Source organism: Stegodyphus dumicola, chromosome 5 (genome assembly GCF_044657685.1).
Source record: "Stegodyphus dumicola isolate Sdum_Otavi_A_Nest chromosome 5, ASM4465768v1".
Taxonomy (NCBI): domain Eukaryota; kingdom Metazoa; phylum Arthropoda; class Arachnida; order Araneae; family Eresidae; genus Stegodyphus; species Stegodyphus dumicola.
Genome location: NC_140772.1, coordinates 199,263,783 through 199,283,459, shown reverse-complemented (window position 1 = coordinate 199,283,459; position 19,677 = coordinate 199,263,783). Strand labels below are relative to the sequence as shown.

At 31.8% G+C, this 19,677-nt stretch overlaps 1 protein-coding gene across 1 annotated transcript in view; it reads right to left on the bottom strand.

Annotated features, from left to right (window-relative positions):
* Window positions 1-2,405, bottom strand: part of LOC118194828 (uncharacterized) — a 41,846-nt gene extending 39,441 nt beyond the window's left edge. Inside the window, exon 1 of the mRNA XM_035366062.2 lies at window positions 1,859-2,405. Within this exon, the coding sequence (XP_035221953.2) occupies window positions 1,859-2,197 (339 nt within the window). The 5' untranslated portion in view covers window positions 2,198-2,405. The remainder of the gene's footprint in view (window positions 1-1,858) is intronic.
* Between the last annotated feature and the right edge of the window lie 17,272 nt (window positions 2,406-19,677).

The following is a 19,677-nucleotide window of genomic DNA, read 5'->3' as shown; positions in this document are numbered from 1 at the left end:
TAACATTTTTATTTCATACGAAAATAGTACCATATTTTTTTTTTATTTCAGTTAGCTTATCTATTTTATAAGACAGAACTGAGTTTCATATTTACACATAATAAACAGCATATATATTTCAGGCGATTTTTTTCTTAAATTAATCTTTTCAATTTTTGGCAGAATGCTGTTGCAATCAAATAAAATTTTTGATAAAAGTGTTTGTTATGGCTTACATAGACGTATTACATATTCACATATTTTTTATTAAGACGTATTTGTACATGGCATGAATCTTGCATATTTATATACAATTCATTTAAATTATTAGATTATGATATAGCAATGTAAGCTATATTTCTACGAAAACAAGCCTATGTATTCTCAAAATGACTAACTAATTTTTAAAAAGTAAAAATATGATATCTGGTAGTAATTGCTGTTTATAACCTTGCATATGTTTTTTACGAGTTAATTATAACAACATTTTCATTGCACTTAGTGTTTTGTATTAGAACTAAATGTTTAATTACAGAATTCATCAAAATGCTTCTTAACGGATGTGTTCTCAATATGACTTAACAGATGTGTTCTCAGTTTGAAAAATGCATATTACAGAAATGGCAATTTTATAAGCAAAATATCATCGCATTTCTATCATATTCAAGCCTTTACATAAAAAATATATGAATAAATTAAACGTCAGAAATTAGTTATGGTTTCGTCAGAATTAATTTCTGTATATAAATGAAGAACAGAACAGTTTCTCAAAACGAGAAACGTGGTGTTCTCAGCTTAGCACTTTTCAGCTTTAGAGCTATATTACTTTCATTATATTAAACTGAAATTATCCTTATTAATACTACGGCAAAATTACAGTAATAAAATACATTCATGGTATTATAAAATATAAAATAATTTTAGGAATACCTATATTTAAATTGAAAACCGCATTGCAGAAACTCGCATTCTCAAAATATCAGAATTTGTGTTCTCATGTTGACATATCAGCATTGTAAAATTAGTTTTACATCGCGTAACAGATTGCATAGAATATCTGCTTACGTTTAGTTATGCATAATATTCTATTTAGTTATACAACTATTCTTAAATAATTATAAATTTTTATTACAAGTAGTTCCTTCAATAATATAATGGACTTATTCTCCAAATAGTGTATTGAGAGTTGTTTCTTTTTTAACTTTAATGTAAAATACCGTAATAACTTTTCATCTTAGATTTAGTACATAAAAATATGTGAAAAGAATTTCTAAGATTAAATTATTCATATTTTTATGGGAAGTAATTTTTCTTGGTCAAACGGGGCAAAACTAATTGATTTGGTGTTCTCATTATGGTGACTGCTAAGAGTCTAACGGACATTGCTCAGAATATCAAAATAATTTAAGTATATATTTCTTATTTTTCTTAACATTTTAAAGCATCAAAATTACATTATTTCATAGGCTTATATAAAAAATCCCATAATTAATAATAACAAGTTTAAATTATTATTTATATCTTCATAGAAAGTAATTTTTTTTCAGTTCAGAGTAATGAATATATTCTCAAAACGGTGTGGTTGGTCTTCTCCAGATCGTCAAATTTTATTGTTAAAATGGAATTTTACTATGAAGTTGAAATTATTTAAATACTTTGCATAATACATGTCTTTAACCTTTTGAGTGTAAAAATGAAATTAGATGGTTCTTAAGCAGTATGCTGTCTTCAAAATGAGCAATTATATACTTTAATGATAAATTTATAAATAGTAAAAGATTTTACTATGCATCTATATAGTGTTGTTACTGAATTTTTGTCCCTTATATAGGATCACAGTCACCGATAATAAAAAATTCTTTATATTGAAATTGCTTACCTTTTTAACAACTGTGCCAACTGGAACATGATCTTCTGAATGCAAAAACATTATCACATTGTCACATTTTTCTATAGGTATGATGACTTTTCCGCTTTTCTTCAGTTTGAGATCACCATTTTCTACAAACATACGTTTTGCCCATGCCTTGAACTTTTCTTTAAGCTCAGTATAACCATTCCTAGCACCTTCACGAAATGAGGGAAGCATATCGAAAAGTTCACCTTCCTTAGGAACAATTTTACAATCACTTTTTAGAAAATGAATGAGAAGCTTATATAAATTCTCAGTTAGCATCATAAAATTTGAATCTTGAATAAATGATTCCTTTTTTTCCATTCTGAGTGTAACAAAAAATGATGAAAGGAAGAAATTTAATAAAAAATGAAAACTGTGCCTAATATTTCAGATATATCTAAATTAAAATTACAGAGCTATTACCCACGTCGTTTCAGCAATACGAGTGTTAGTAAACAAAATATAAATTGCTAATTCTTGGAACGTAGTGCCTCACCATATTCTAGGAACACTTCACCATATTAATTCAGGCAGCAGATGCTCGAAATGCGCGCTGTTTCGTGTGCGTAACAATCTTAAGATAGGGATATCACGTGACAAGTTTCTGCCAATTGTCACTTTGTTTTCTTCGTACTTGTGAAGCAAGAACAATTAATACCTTTCAAATAAATTCGTGTTTATGATTTTAATTGATTTGCTAATCTAAAATTAATAAAATATTGGGAGGATTAATTATTTATCATCATAGTATCTTTACAAAAGTATCTCTCTGTGTTTAGGCTTAATAATTTTACAAGCACCTGTATACTGAAACTGATAAAGATTATTTAACACACTCGTAAAAAAATAACATGACATATTTTTCTTTGCTAAACATATAAGGAAAAAACATTGCAAAATGGGTGAATCCAAGAACACCCATTTTGCAATGTTTTTTCCTTATATGTTTAGCAAAAATAGCATGAAGAAGCTTAGCATGAAGATATAAATCTTCATGCTAAGCTTTAATATATTTAATTACATTTAAATCTAAGACCTTGGATTTATCATTATGCAGAATTTGTTTCCTATTAAAAAAAGACGAAGTAACTATATTTTTTAAATTAGCCATTATTTACAGCAGGCGAACAAATATTGGCTTGCAACAAGTAGCAATAGAATTTGATAAGAGGTTCGTCTACTACCTGAAGCCCAAAGTCACATGTTATAAGAAACCTTCGAAACTAGTCCTGCAAATTTGAGAATATTACGCTGATTCTTGTTGCTTTAACTCCTCCAATAATTAACCTAGAAAATTAAAAACTTGAAATGAACAACATGATGGAAGGTAAAAAGCTGATAACGTTTGTAAGGGGAGTAGTCCACATTTATAAAGCAATTTAAATAGCACTATTGCTTGCAATATTACCAAAATTTTATAACTATGGCAAAAATAGCTTTCAGTATCAATATAATCAAAAAACTACAAAAGGAAACTATAGACGCAATTATTCAATTAATGATAAAGAGTTCAATTAATGCGCTAATATTAGAAATTTCAGGCATTTGGAAGGATAATGGTACATGTTTCAAATTAGTCTTTTAAACAAATTTACATAGCTTTTAATCAAAATATTACTAAATAAAACGAAAGAACAAAAATTAAGATTAATACTTAAAAGAAAAGTATGGTACCGAAACAATTTAATCATTTTTTTTTTTTTTTTTAATCTTGCTGCCTTTCACAAATAGCTCCAGAATGACAAGAACGAGGAAACTGTGTAATAATCCCTTCCTCCTTCACACTAGATTAGCATTGAGAAACCAAGCAACACTTACATATCGCTTCAGATCTAGTAATGTGTTCACTAGAATGTCAGTTTTAGAAGCAAAGTACCAGTTACATGATTGCAGTTTTATAAAAACAAAACAAATCACATACATATTCAGAATTTGTTTCACTTAAAAAATAATATTACTGGATAGATCCTCATTAAGGTAACTCAATTGTATTTTAAACTTAATTTTTCTTTGTAATTCCTTCTTAATATAAGCAATATTCTGAGAAGCAATTCCAAATTTTATAGGCAAGAATACTTAACGGCAAAAACAAGCAATGAAACGCAATAGTAATAAGATATTACGACAATAATAAAAACTGATTAAACAGGAAAACCGTTAAATGAGTCAACAATGACAATAGTTTTCAAATGGAGAAACTTTAACTGTTTTAGAAGAGAATAACATAATGACTTATCTCATCAGCTTCAACCAGTACTTTAATAAATGTTTTTCATTTGCGAAGCCTACATATCATTCAATAATCATAAAAACAGAACATAGAGGAAGTGAAGCAGAACAAATTTTAACTAAAATAAGAAAATTTTTAACTTGTTTTAGAATTTCAGAGAGCATCAAGTTTAAATAAACTGAAATTTGATTCAGGAGTGGAAAATATATCGAACAAAAAAGTATTACAATAAAATGAAGCGTGCTAGAAAGCTGTAAAGGTGGCAGAAGTGAAATACTGCTCTCTTTTATTCTGCCTCTTTATATTTAACTCTTTATATTTAAATCATCTAATCTAGCTGTAATAAAAAAAAGACTTAATTTTTAATATCTGTTCTGTGTATTCTGTAAACTATGTACTTGGTAAGCTGTCTGGAGCTCAAATTTTAACAGGAATTAGAGGGATAATATAAATTTGGAATTTTTTGCTGAAAATAAACCAAATAAATTCAACGATAAAAACGACAAAATTCTAATTTTATTTTTTCTTCTATATTCGTGGCTGCTCTTTTACATATTTTCTTGATTTCAATTCTTCACACCCATATTCTGAAAATTTTCATTTTTATTCTTAAAAATTCCTATACGGATTAATTGTACAATAGAAGATGGGCTACAAAAACTGAAGTGTGAAGCTATATTTGTGCTTATATGCAATGTTTAATTAATTAAAAAGGAAACTTGATGCTGGTATTGTACTGTTAGAGAAAATTTTATATTCATAATTCTGAATCCTGAATAGTTATCTACATTTAGGTTTATAGGCTGTAACTTAGTTCCATATTACAGTGTTTAACAGATTTCCGCTTTAGTACAAATGTGTTAATAGTAAACAAATTCTGTAATAAAAAGTTTATATTTAGAGTCTGCCTTAGTGACATATTTAATTAACAAGCTTACAAAATTTTATCTCATATAATAGATTAGAAGTTAGAAAAAATCATAAATTTTAAGTTACGCATTTCATTAACTTTCTATTTCGGGCTCCCAAAGAGCTTTTTACATCAGATTTCTTAAAAAATGAATACTTTACATTAAATTCCAATTTCGCTTCAGCTTTTTATTTTAAATTAGGCTGTCGAAGAGATATGAACATATCTTTTTTGAGGCGCAATCCATTATCCGATAGCCTAGAAAATTAATGCGAAATAGATAGCAATCATTAGTCACGATTTAACTGTGCGAGCTATGCTTCCGAACGTTCGATTTGTAATTTTTTTTTTCTTTTGAAAATGTACACTAGCATTTTAAGAAGAAAGATGATTCCTAATAATAGCTGAATCATGAAGTTATTTAATAAAGACTTCATAATGATCAATATTTTAAAAGAAAATGGATTTATATATATATAATGTTGTATATTACATATATATATATATATATACGAGTATATAATTGTTTCATAAGAATAAATTAATTTAATTAAATAAATTTAATTTAAATATACAAATTTTAACAAACACGTATAAAAGAAAAAAGCAAATTTAAAGAAAAAAAAATAATTTTTTAAAAAGAATTTTAAAAAAATGTGCAAACATATAAAAGATTTAATTCTCGAACTAATCTACAATATCATTTAAATTCAGAAGCATAAGCAAATCAAGTGCAAAACCAATCCATGAAAATAAATTCACTAATTTAGCAAATTAAAATTAATCCAAACAATTTTTTTAAAAATGCATAAATGAATGACTGTTGAGTAGGCAGGAGACAGACTTATTAAGGGGAAGTTAGTAGTATAAAAATGACAGTTCTGCATCAGGTGGGTCAGTGGGTCAGGGGGCGTGGTCATTGACATCACAGAGGGCGGGGCCAAAGGCAACGTCATCACACTAGGAGGCGTGGTTTCGAGTGGAGTTGAGTTGTTTTTAGATTGCTGGTTGAGTTGTAGACCTCCTGCTTTTCATTTAAAGTTAGTTTTTTTAAATTGGCAACGGGGATTTTTTTAGATATATGCTCGTGGCGCCCTCTAGGGATGAAAAAAGAAAATAATCTATTTAGGAATTGCTCATGACGTCCTCTAGGGACGAAAAAAGAAAATAATTTATTTTAGAAGTTTCTTTTTTTTTTTAAATGTCCTATTATTCAAAATATAGGATCGATCCCTGAAACAAAATATCTCACCATTTAACGTTATAATGTTCAATATATTCTGAATTTTAACTTCATTTACTTTTTTTAAACCATTCTAGTATTCTATACACACTTTAACTTAGTGGTATGAAATTGTATTTAAAAAGAAACGTTTATTTTTCATGATCTTAGTTCTTTTACTAAATTTTCTACAGAATTTCTAATTTCTTTCACGTGTTTAACAATATCTTCCTTAAATTACCGAATATTTTTTTAAAAAACTTAAGTCTATAACTCTTAATTGCTTTTCTTATGTTCATGATTTCCCTTCTGTGTTTATATTTCTTAATTCTAGCTTAACTTATTTATTATAATGTTTTTATTTCTGTCTCATCACTCGTAATTCCAACATTTTATCCCTTTTTATTCATTTTAACGATATGGATTGTTTTCATTTACTCCATATTCAAATATTTCCTTACAATTTTTATAATACTTGTTTTATTCCTCGATCATAATAGATCATCTACAGGTTTTACTCAGAAATTTCCATTCACAACTTTACAGTTTAATACCATTTATATCTAAATGTATTTCTTTCTCATATAGTTTTATGGTCTTCAAAGTTTCTAACATCATGTTTAGTTTTAAATCCCGATTACCTTTAAGTGTGTTGATAATTTTCATTTCTAATTTTACACACTTTATCAATTAATCACGTTTAATTACACACTTTATAATTAATCACGTTCAGTGTTTCATCCACACATACCAAAATATTTCTTACATTTTCTGATATTTAGTCTATGTCATATTTCAGTACTTCAAATGAATTTACACTGCTCACACTATTATTTTTTCATGTTTTAGAGACACTAACTATACTAATTTTACTATTTTTCCTGCACTAATTGCATCTATGTCAGCACTCATGATAAACTAGCAATTGTTTTGCATCACATGCATAAAGAAATTCTTAAAACCAACTTTTTCAATATCGTACTCAAATTACTGTTTTCCAGATGGGAATTACCAGTATTCTTTGGTTTTACTCTGTTACATCTTTTTAAATTTTAACATCTTACTTTTAATTCTAACATACATCTTTTAAACAGATTTTTCTTTTAATGATAGCCTTACCTTATTTGTTCAAATTAATTCTTTCATTCACCTTCTTTACTACTTTTCAGTACCTTCATAATTCACTATGCAAACGCAATGTCTTTCACTGACATTCTGTTTAATAATACCACAAGTTTCCTTAATTGACAAAAAGCGAATTATTTCTCATTTCAAAATAGAACTACTATATTTTTGCACAAACATTACCTTTATCCATTCAAGCCACCGCTTAACCTGTAACTGACGTAACGATAGGAAAGGAGATTCTTATCATATGCTCTTTCGACATTTGAGGTTTCTAGAACTTCTTTGACAAGTATATCAATACCATCAGAAAATATACTTAACACTTTTACCCAGTTTAAAGGCAACATACTGTTATAAGAATGGTTTTAGTTAAATTTATAACACAAATAAACGCATTTTGTGCTAAATAGGCATAAACATTTAGATTCAGAATATTTCTTTTTAATCCGATGTAACACTTGAATTTCATTCATGATACGGATTGTCTCTTGATTTTCTTTTTGTTTCCCTTACACTAATAGAAAATTTTTATTTTACAAGTTCAGCTTTTAATGAAATAGAAATAAAAACTACGATACACCTGCTGTTTTTAAGAAAAGGAACTTTGATATATTTCTGGAAATGTAAATGCTTTTAGAGTTTTCTTTCAATAACGTTGATTTTCATTACTTTACTAACTTCAATAATTCTCTTATTAGCTAATATGAATGAAAGAAGATTGTCAAAAATGTGACACAGTATAATTCTTACGAACATACGTACCTTTACCAGCATACAGATATTACCGATTGAAATGAAGAAAAATACAGATATTTTACTCCAATCTACATTAAATTAAAAAAAAAATTAAACTTTCATACATTCCAAAGAATAAACGAAAACTCAATAGATATTGTAATGTTTGTATATATGAGATAAAAGTTTTATGAATGGTATTTAAAGTAACGCTTAGAACTTCATAAAAGCGAACATTCACTATGTTAATACACATATCATCAGTTATTTACATTAATCAATGTAATATTAATCATTACATGTACTATATGCATATATATTTAAAGTTTAATTGTCTTACAATTGAATAATTAACTATTGAGAGAAAGAGGTTCATATCTTACACTATTTAATTCACATGGAACAAATTTTTCCATCAACCACATTGAACCACGTTTATTAAATTCGCCAAAGCTCTTTTATTTCTGCATTTTCACATTCACGACACATTTTAAATGTAACTATTGATTACCATTTCAAACACCGATATCATAACTCAGTGTAAAACTATATCATAACTCATTTTTTCCCTACTAACTACAATTTTATATATTCAAGAAGTACATCTAAGACATGATCATTTTGTATGTTCTAGCAAATCGATTCAATTGCGAACATACTATTAAGACTTGCGATTTTAGAAGACTTGCATGTATTAACGATGTCAACGTTTCTTCGTTTTTGTAAGATTCGTATCAAACCATGTCGCATTCGAATGTGGTGTAAGAGATCACTTTTTCTTTGAAACACTTGTAAACAATGGATGCAATTTATAAGAAGAGAAGTATCATGCTGTTTCAAAACATCATCATCAGCATATTTCTGTTTCTTTTGACACCAGCAAAATTAAAAAAAAAAAAAAAAAGGGTTCGTGAGATTTTCTTCAAATTCTGTTTTACTTGAAAAAATGTCCGAACATTCAATACGATGTAAAGATTCATATTGTTTTAAATTCTTATGCTCACTAAATATTTTTTATCACGATTTACTCTTAAAAGTAACTTTATAAGTTTTCATATCCTTTTTACATGAAAAGAACTTGTGATTATTCACTACAAAATTCTAAGACGAGAAGCTTCGCGACTTTTCAAACTACAAACTTAAATTTCTTAGGACATACACTACATCTGATGTTTCTTTCATGAGATTTCAAATATCTCTTCAGATTACTCGTATTCAAGAAACCTTACAAATATATCACATAAGTTCAGCGAATAATCGCTTCATAAACTCTTAAATTTTCAACACGAGTGAATCACTTGAAGCATATACTGCACTGTAAACATACAATACTTAAAAAAATTGTTATAAAAAATAAAAATACATTCATTTCACCAAGAAGCTTTTCTATTTAAATACATTTATTTATTTCCAAAGAACAAGTTTCTGTATTATACATAAAATATACTTAGAATTTTCTTTCATTAGTTAATATCAAATTAACAACAATATCCATTTACTGATATTTGATATACATGTTTGCTTTAAAATTAAAACTAAAATTTCAATATATTTCTATTAAAAAAAAAACATAAGGGAAAAAAATGCTCATAACATCAACCAAAGACAGAAATTTAAATAGAATAGCTGTACTTATATTAGTGCATTTTTATAATCTTCATAACATTTCGATTCAAAAAACCTATTACAAAATAAATGAAACATTTTTTCTGCCTTAAAGAATCTCTTATATTTTTAAAATTAATACATAAAAATATATCTTCACCAATATATTTAATTCTATCCTCAACACTTATTATAATGCAATCATGTCTTGTTTGTGAAGGATGATTTACAATGCAACCTTCGCATTTATATAGCTTTTTTATCACTGAATTTAATTCAGTTTTGATAGAGTTTATGAGTTCTTTAAAAAGTTCATCATCATCACTTATCATATCCGAACAATTGTTTTTACATTTGATTTGCAACGGTAAAATAATTTCAAAAATACTTTTATATAAAGTATTAGATACATCAGGAATAATTTCTTTCAATTTTTTTAAAATATCACAGTTTACTTTTAGGTATGTAGGTTTTAGTTTAAAAGAATTTTCATCTTGTTTAAAAACTTGTTGAAAAATACACTCACCTTCTTTGTTGAAAACTACCAACTCATTATTGCAAATGATACTGGCACTCATATAGACAAGATTAAATTCATATATTTTTGAGGAAAATTCTTGCCATGTTGCAGGAGTTATAACAACACCGCGTATAGTAGGGTATAATATTTTATTTTGTTCCACACATTCACGTAGATGAATGTTCATTCTGTTTTCAAACTGATTTATGGACACAAAATATCCCCAACCAAGAGTCCATTGTGCAATCAACTTCGAACTTTCTTTTTTCTGTTCTCGATTATTCGGCATGAAGATATTTTCAGGAACAGACTTCATATAGTGGGCAAACCAGTCATCCTCTGGAAGTTCATCCTCATTATCTTCCAAGCGTCGTTTTTTAATTTTCGAAATTTTTATGTTTCGGAATGTGATAATAATTGTAGGATCTTTAACGTCAGGTTGAGAGGGTATTCCGTGCATCCAAAATTGATTCGTTGGGGGTTTCATTACAAGGAGAGTTCCATGAGTTAAGTCCACGCTTCGAGATGTGAAATTTCGCCTGGTAAATACCATTTGACGTTTTGCACCTAAACTGATGATAGGTATATCACTTTCAGGTTCGAGACAAGTTTCATTGTCTTTATGCGTTGAAATTTTCGCCACTCCGTCAGGATAATAGTTCAATAAAGCAAAATTATATTTTTTGCCAGTTATCGTTTCAACATAATCTTTTACATTTAGAAGAGTTTGAGTCCATGGTTCTGCACAAATGCTCGTTCCAGAGAATTCGTAACTAAGTCCTTGATCACCAAAACCGAGTACCTTTCTTCGTGGAACATACTGAGTCCCATTAATTTCAAAACTAATATTTTTAAAATCATAATTTGATAGTTCATCTAGCAAAATATCAGCTTCATTTCGTGAATAAAATTCTTCGTATAATTCCACATTTAACTCTGTATCACATATATTCCTCATATTCGCTTTTGAATCTAACGACAATTCTGAATTATATAGAAATACGTAGCATTCTTAAATAGCAAAAATTATCTAAAACATACATTAACGAAATGATTTCATCAACACTTATCGTAATACATTCTTGTCATGTCTTGTTTGTGAAGCCAGTCTTTCCGGCGTCATATGTGTAAAAATAATCATGATAGGATAGTGGGAAAGAGTTATAGTGTCCTAATGTTGTTATTCTGAACCTCGATATTACATATATGCATAAGGAGAATCTTAAAAGCATCATCCACTTATCATGATAGAGTAATGGAAAATTTCTAAAACTCTGATAATCATACGCGAAAGAATGCATTATCTTAAGGTTATCGCTGTAGACTTCACGTTATCATGATAACGTGCAGCGCTTATCAAGGGTCTTCCTTCACTTCTGTATGTACTGTCAAATTGGGAATAGCAACAATAACCAAAAAAGCAATTAAGTTTTTTTAAAAAATATTCGGTAATGTAAGGAAGAAATTGTTAAACACGTGAAAGAAATTAGAAATTCTGTAGAAAATTTAGTAAAAGAACTAAGATCATGAAAAATAAACGTTTCTTTTTAAATACAATTTCATACCACTAAGTTAAAGTGTGTATAGAATACTAGAATGGTTTAAAAAAAGTAAATGAAGTTAAAATATATTGAACATTATAACGTTAAAAAAAGTGTGAAATTGCATCTAAAATTAAGTAATGTAACAAATAAACAGCACGTGCGGGAACGTTTGTGAAATATAACGTAAAAGTTAAAAATCAGATATTCTGAAATTTATGAAAGGAATGAAAAAAAATAGTATGTGGAAATTAAATAAAATATTACAAATAAATTAGAAACGTTAAGTATTAAAAAAAATATGACAGTAAATGAATATGTTATTATGAAACAGAAAACCTGAGAAATAAGTTAAAGTTTCATGAAAAACTAGAAAGGATAAAAGTATCAGAATAAATTGATGAGTCGATTCAAATTCCATTTTCTTAAATAGGCTTTTTTACCTGAATCTGAATGTATCACATCAGCTTAGTGGTTAAAATCTTCAAACTACTCAGCTGGTGAGATATTTTGTTTCAGGGATCGATCCTATATTTTGAATAATAGGACATTTAAAAAAAAAGAAACTTCTAAAATAAATTATTTTCTTTTTTCGTCCCTAGAGGACGTCATGAGCAATTCCTAAATAGATTATTTTCTTTTTTCATCCCTAGAGGGCGCCACGAGCATATATCTCAAAAAAATCCCCGTTGCCAATTTAAAAAAACTAACTTTAAATGAAAAGCAGGAGGTCTACAACTCAACCAGCAATCTAAAAACAACTCAACTCCACTCGAAACCACGCCTCCTAGTGTGATGACGTTGCCTTTGGCCCCGCCCTCTGTGATGTCATTGACCACGCCCCCTGACCCACTGACCCACCTGATGCAGAACTGTCATTTTTATACTACTGAAGTTGCCTCCAAACCTAACTCTCCAATCATTCAATTCGTGTTTCGTCATTCATGCAGGCTAGGGTAAAAGTCAAAACCAAAAGTAAAAAATGAAGAATGTCCAAAAAGAAATACCAATAAAGTGGTACCCGTAGAAATTAGCATTTAAGAATTAAAGTTCTGCATGAATGACGAAACATTAAAACTTATTAAACGGCAGTTACTGCCAAAAGAAACAGGCGGAGCACAGCCTCAGACCTGTCTCGTCAGCTCTCTTCAGCCACTGGTACGACAATTTCAAGGCAGACCGTGTACAGACGCTTAGGGCAGATTGGTCTATATGCTCGTAGACCTGTAGATCGTTCCACTTACTGCAACTCACTGTCGCCTGAGGTTAGCCTGGAGTAGAGAGCATGCATTGTGGACACCGCATCAGTGGGTTGTGTGATGTTTTCCGACGAGTCCAGGTTTAGCTTGCAGTCTGATTCTCGCCGGACTTTCATATGGAGAGCTCCAGGTATCCGTTACCACCAAGAAAACATCATTGAACGACACCGTTACGGTGGTGCAGGAGTGCTCATTTGGGGTGGAATTATTCTGGGTTCCCGAACTGACCTGCATGTTCAAATTGGAACCATGACAAGCTAAATCTATCGGGACGTCATTCTGTAACAACATGTACGTTTGTTTCGGGGCGCCATGGGCGGACAATTTGTGTTTATGGATGATAACGCCCGTCCTCACCGTGCAAACATCGTAAGCGAATGCCTTCAATCGGAGAATATCACCCGTATGGACTGGCCAGCATTCTCATCCATTCAGCATGAATCCAGTAGAGCACGTGTAGGACATGCTTGGCCGACGAGTTGCAGCCCGTCAACCTCCTCCTACATGTCTACCGGAACTTCGGAGAGCATTGCTTTTTGAGTGGTGTAATATCCCCAAGATCAGATCGATAATTTGATACTCAGCATGCCTAGGCGTTGTACGGACTGTATTGCATCGTCTGGGAGACATACAATGTATTAACAATCATACAAACCATGTAATATTGGTTTTTTGTAAATAAGTTTTTTTTTTTTTTTTTTTTTTTTTTTTGTAATTTGCTCCAGGGAGAAAAATCGCTAATTTTTTTAGTAATATCAAACATATAGCATCTTTTTTTGCTCTTTACCTTTTGTTTAATAAATAAGCTTTACAAATAAGTCAAATTTGTTTTGCTTCTGAGTCTTCCTTTGCCTGATTTTGCATTATCCTTAATTTATGGACATGAGTGTATATACATACTCCCCAATGAGTTAGAATTCCAAAATCAATATTATATTGGACCCCGTTTTGTACGAATAACTGCTCTGATTCATTTGGGCAGCGAGTCTATGTGCTTCTGTAGTGCATTTACGTCCAGAGAATAACATGTATTGGCTATGCAGCTTTTTAGATCTTGTAAATTAAATGGAAGAGGGGAATGCTGTCGGATGCATCTATCCACCAAATCCCACACATTTTCTATGCGGTTAAGATCCAAGCTATGCGGTGGCCAGGGAAGATGTTTGAAGTCAGACTGATGTTCAGCGAACCAATTTTGAATGCTTCTGGCACGATGTACAGTTGCATCGTCATGAAGTATCATTCTCCATCAGGGTAGAAAGGCAACTCTGCAGGGTGCACTTGATCTGTCAGTATATCTAGGTATCTCAAGGTTGTTTGTTTACCCTCGAGGAACACTTCCATGCCCGCAGAACACGCCCCATATCATGATACTCCGGCCAGACTCTAGCACAGCTCGAGTAAGGCAAGATGGATTCGTGGCTTTTGGATTTGGGATTCTCCCCAGATTGGACGTCTTCCATCACTGCAAAATAAGGTGTAACGTGATTCATCCGGCCACATTACCCGTTTGCAATCATCAGATGTCCAGTGTCTGCTTTCCCGACACCACTGCAAACGAATTCTTGCATATCGGGCAGAAATGTGTAGTACCCAACTATGCATCCTCATCCTCTACAATTCTTTGCACATGGTTCGAGTTGAAATCTGTTGGGAAGAGCCTTGGTTGACGGTTTGTGTCAGCTGAAGTACAGCAGAGTCCCTGTTCTGCTGTACAATTCGTCGGAGACGAGGCCGATCACTCTCTTGCAAAACTGTGCTCGAACAGCAGTTACGTCTTCTAGAGAACTGCTGTGGGTTCTGGTTCCAACTTTTGAAAACTTTTGATATGGCTGCTTTGGAGATCGCAGTGAGATTTGCTGTCTTCGAAATTGAGGCCCCTGCTAAACGGGCACCAACAATAAGCCCCTTATTAAACGGTGAAAGAGATGTGGTTTTTCCCATTTTACTTCATTCATGAAAAAAAGCACTCTTACACTTTACTTATACTAGCATTCTAACCACGTGTAACCCAAGTCATAAAATTGCATACTTCATCCCCACAGCTCAATTCATTGGCCAGTATGTGTACTTAGTCAATCTTATTGAGTAGTGCCTTATTAAGTAATTCAAATAAATGTAAAATAAATGCAATACCACGAGATATATAATTAAATCAATGAATAATTTTAGTTGTGAACATTACAGTCTTAGGTTTACAAAATATGTCAAGGTAATAAAATATTCCTTTCAATGGAATTATTTAATTCCTGTATGCCATCATTTTTTCAGTATCTCAAATAAGATTTCATATCGAAATATTCCTGTCTGCCTACAAGTTATTCAAATACTTAAAATAAAATTTATTGTGCCAGTTCTCCAGAGACATTAATGAATTCAAATACATTTAGATACTATCTGTATTTTTGAAAGATAATTTAGTTAACTTTTATTGACGTTGAAGTTTTGAATTTGCTTTCAACTTGTAGGGTATCAACACAATTAAAAAATTATTTTAAAGTATAGTAATGCTTTGTCATTTCAATATGAAATTCATAAAACTGTGCAAACCAGAAGTTACCACGTTTTGTTTTTAATGTGATTTGGGTAATTTCCGATATCTTCTAGTTAATCATAACCATTTGGATGAAATTTGTACTTCATTTGTTTCTACTTCCCAGAGTACACGAATACACAAAACAATTACGCATAGTTTTCCATTTCAGGAAAACATCTCTAACTTACAAATTTCTCATAAAAGCACATATTAAACTCACATTCATAAAAACTAATTGTATTCATAAAAACTAATTATATAATTAAATATGCGAGACTAGGAGTACAGAAATGTTTATCTTCCTGATTCCTTCATACTGTAATTTTGTTAGAGACTGTACCGAAAGGTAGGTTAGGTTAGGTTAGGTTATTTAATTACGGAAAAGCCTCGAGGGCTATCTGCCTAAGGGAAGAGATGCCTTCGTGGAGAACTTTCTAAGGAAAACTGACTCATATACACGTTACACATGGGGAAAACCACGAAAACACCCATGCAGCCAGCCCGTTCGCGGGATTCGAGCCTAGGACCGAACTACCAGTGTTCAGCGACTTTACCGCTCGGCCGCTGGTGGGCCGTACCGAAAGGTAGAGCGAATGTCCTAGATTCATTCAGAACTGAACTGAAAGACTAGTAATTTCTGAATTAAGCAAGATATTAGATTTGACAATGTAATCAGCAGCATCAGAATTGGGTTAAATTACCTAATTTTAACAAAACATTTGAAGGTTAATAGCCTTAATTTGTCTTTCAAAGCTCTCATTCTAATTTTGACCGACAACAACTCTCCACCACCCACGCACAAGGAATGGTTTCCAAATCGGCAGTTATCCACTCAATCAGAAGTTATCGCTGTTACTATTAATACATGGTTCTAAAACTTTCGGTGAATTAAAGGCATAAGACAAATAAAACAAAGCAAGGAAATAAAATACCTATAACCACTCTCAAAGTAACATCCGTTGGCCACAACGCATGGTTGGTAAAACTGCTGGAATGAGCCAGCGAAGGCATCTTTTAGGATCAACCGAAGCACAAGTATCACACGTCGTCGTATGTCTGGTATGTCTGCAAAACGTCTGCCCTGATGATTCCTTGAAGCGCGCCAGATCAGGCGAATACGATGGTTGTGTGAAAACAGTTACACGATGTTGGACAAAGAAGTTACACACACGGATCGCAGTAAGCGGGCGTGCGTTGTCATGGAGCAGACTTCAGTTTCCACTCCTCTACATCTGTGGGTGAATACGTCTGATGCGCAGCAGTAAAAGCTTCGAAACAGTTTCAGAGAATTTGGCACTGACAGTTTGCCCTTGCCGGACAAATTCTCGGTGAATCATGCCATTGCTATCGGAAAACGTTGTCGGGAGTGCCTTGATTCTGGACTTCTGTAGACGACTCTTTTTGGGGTGCGGAGAAGCTGATGAGCACAATTCCATTGTTTGCCGTTTCGACTCAGGATCGTACTGGTAGCACCAGTTCTCATCTCCTGTGACGAAGGTTTGCAGAAAGGTTGAATTTTGGTCGCACGTGTCAATGAAATCTCGGGAAGAGTGCATTCGTATTTGCTTCAGCTCGTTGGACAATGATTGCGGCGCAAAACGGGAACAGATCTTGAGCTTGACCAAATCTTGGTAAATGATGGTGCTAACACTGTCCTTGATGATTTCCAATTCGTCCGATATCCATCGTAAATACCGTCAGCGATTGTTTAAGAGCATCTGTCATACCCGCTGGATGTTATCTGTTGTCACATTTGTTGAGGGTAGACCTGAACGTGGTTCGTCATCCACCCCTCCCGAAAACGTTTAGACCAGTCGTACACGCATTTTTTGAGTCTGCCCCGTACACCTGGACCAACATTTCATGCGTTTTTTTTTTTTTTTTTAAAGTTTATTCCCAATTTGTAGAAAAATTGATGTTATCCACGGCTCTATTCAAATATAAGGCGTGCTTTCAAACATACACCGTTCGACTACCCATAGCAGACTATTTTGCCTCGCTCTCTTGCGCTTCTTGTTACGTACCGTTTCTGCATTGATCTCTCCCTGCACATGCGCAGGGACGCATTTTTTTAAACTGGGGTTGTTTATGTGATATTCATCCATTCACCAAACTTTTTAGACGCACGTTGTACATCCAGAGCCTAATCATAGTGTCAAAGATAAGCAATAAATAGTAGTTACTAGAGAAAACCTGAAAATTCACAAAATAACAGACAAAAATAGTGATATAGTTCGACCGTCTCAAACGCACCCTTGGCTGGCATTCTCCCAAAACACTTAGACTCGTCCAAAAGGGACGTTATTACTTGCTGCGACATTGACAGGTCATGTGAAAGTCTTCTCTTCTCCGGAAAGAAATGTGCTGGAGGGAAAGAAAGTCCCCATCCTTCCGCCCTATTTTGAGAATAATTCGATCCAAATGGCGCATGCGTGTTTACGCTCATGGTTGCGGATGAGGCGGCCGAACTACACTAAGTTTGTTAATATGCTTAAGATCAAAAGATATCGAAGAAAACTTGAAGATTGAGAATAAGAAAAGAAGATTGAGTTTTTTCCTAATTCGTGCGCTTAGAAACCTTTCTGACTACGCGGAAAAGTTCGAAAATACCTATGATTCTAATGACAAACCAGGATCCAGTTGGATAGTATGAGACCATAAGCACAGTTTTCTTTCAAGGGCCCGAATGTACATTTTCCTTGGTTCAATGAGGAAAAAGCAAGATAATGTTTATCTAATTCCATCTGCTCTTAGTGACTTATGTAATAAACGTTTTAGGATGATTTGGGAGCCCCTTTAATGTGGGGCCTTAAGCTCGGAAACTCAGCGATAATCAGGTCCTGCGGGCCTCTTAATAGAACGCATTTTAAAGTCATTTTGCTCACAGTGAAGAAGCACGCAACTGTATGAGATATACAGGGAAAACTACATATCGGAGATAGATATTGTTTTCAGTTTAGCTCAGAGTATTGAGATTTCAGAGTATTGAGATTTCAGAGTATTGAGTTCAAACTATTGAGAAATCACTATGTTAGCTTTCGTTTTTTGATGCACTTTGCATTGCTTTGTGTTCAACGTTCTTAGTAGTTTGAAGCAGCAACTACTAATTGTTCTCTGTCATACTGAGAAGAGCTGCACAACTACTTTTATGTGAAAAATTGCAAAACTGTAAATTGTTTTTAGAAATTAAATTTTTTATGAAATTTATTTTCTAAGTTTTCGTTGGTTCATTGTGCATTCAATCCAGTACGAGCCCGTAAGCACGTTTTAATATATATTTTAATGGTTTGTATAATTTTTGCTATTGGTAGAAATTCTTCTACAGGCTTCTTTTAGTCCTCTGTCTAATTTTTGATAACACTGAGGTCAAATATATTTTATTTCGTCAGCTAATTAATTTTACTGGCTGCAAAATATGGTGTGTTTATCTCACTTCACTGATTATATTACTGATGTTAAACAATTATTTTATTTATATGATTAGTGGGGGAGGATAAATGTAAGCACTTCAAATCAAAAGCGCAACATTTTTAGCCGAGGCAAAAAAAAAAAAAAAAAAAAAAAAAAAAATATGATTTGTCGTATGTTACCGAGGATTAAGAGAAAATCCCAGTTCTGAGTTCAAAGTAATAGGACTTGATATATATACAAAGATGTATTTACAAAAAGTTAAAATTATGCAGAATTTGCTAAAAAGTCTCTTAAGAGCAATTATTAACGCCAGACTTGAAGAAGAAAGAGAAAAAGCAGATGGAATTAGATAAACAGCGAATGGAGCAACAAGTTAAAAGAAATAAAGAGCTCATAGAATTTTTTTGAAAAAAAAAAAAAAAAAAAAAAAAAAACTTCAAATTAATTTTTCCCTGTAAAAACTTTCAGGTTACTTCCTTTAAGAATGTTTCTCCTGTTCCTTTCTATAATTCTTTCAACTATTTTTATGATTCTGTAAAAGCGCAGTCTCTCTGTCTCTCCTGCGATTTTCTCCCTTTCTTTACATTTTTTCATTTATAATTTCTAAATGACTATAATGAGTTCTACTCTTTTCGTAAACTTCTCGGTGCAATTACCCAGGATTTTTTTTAATATTAATCCATATGCTTTTGATAGTTCTTTTC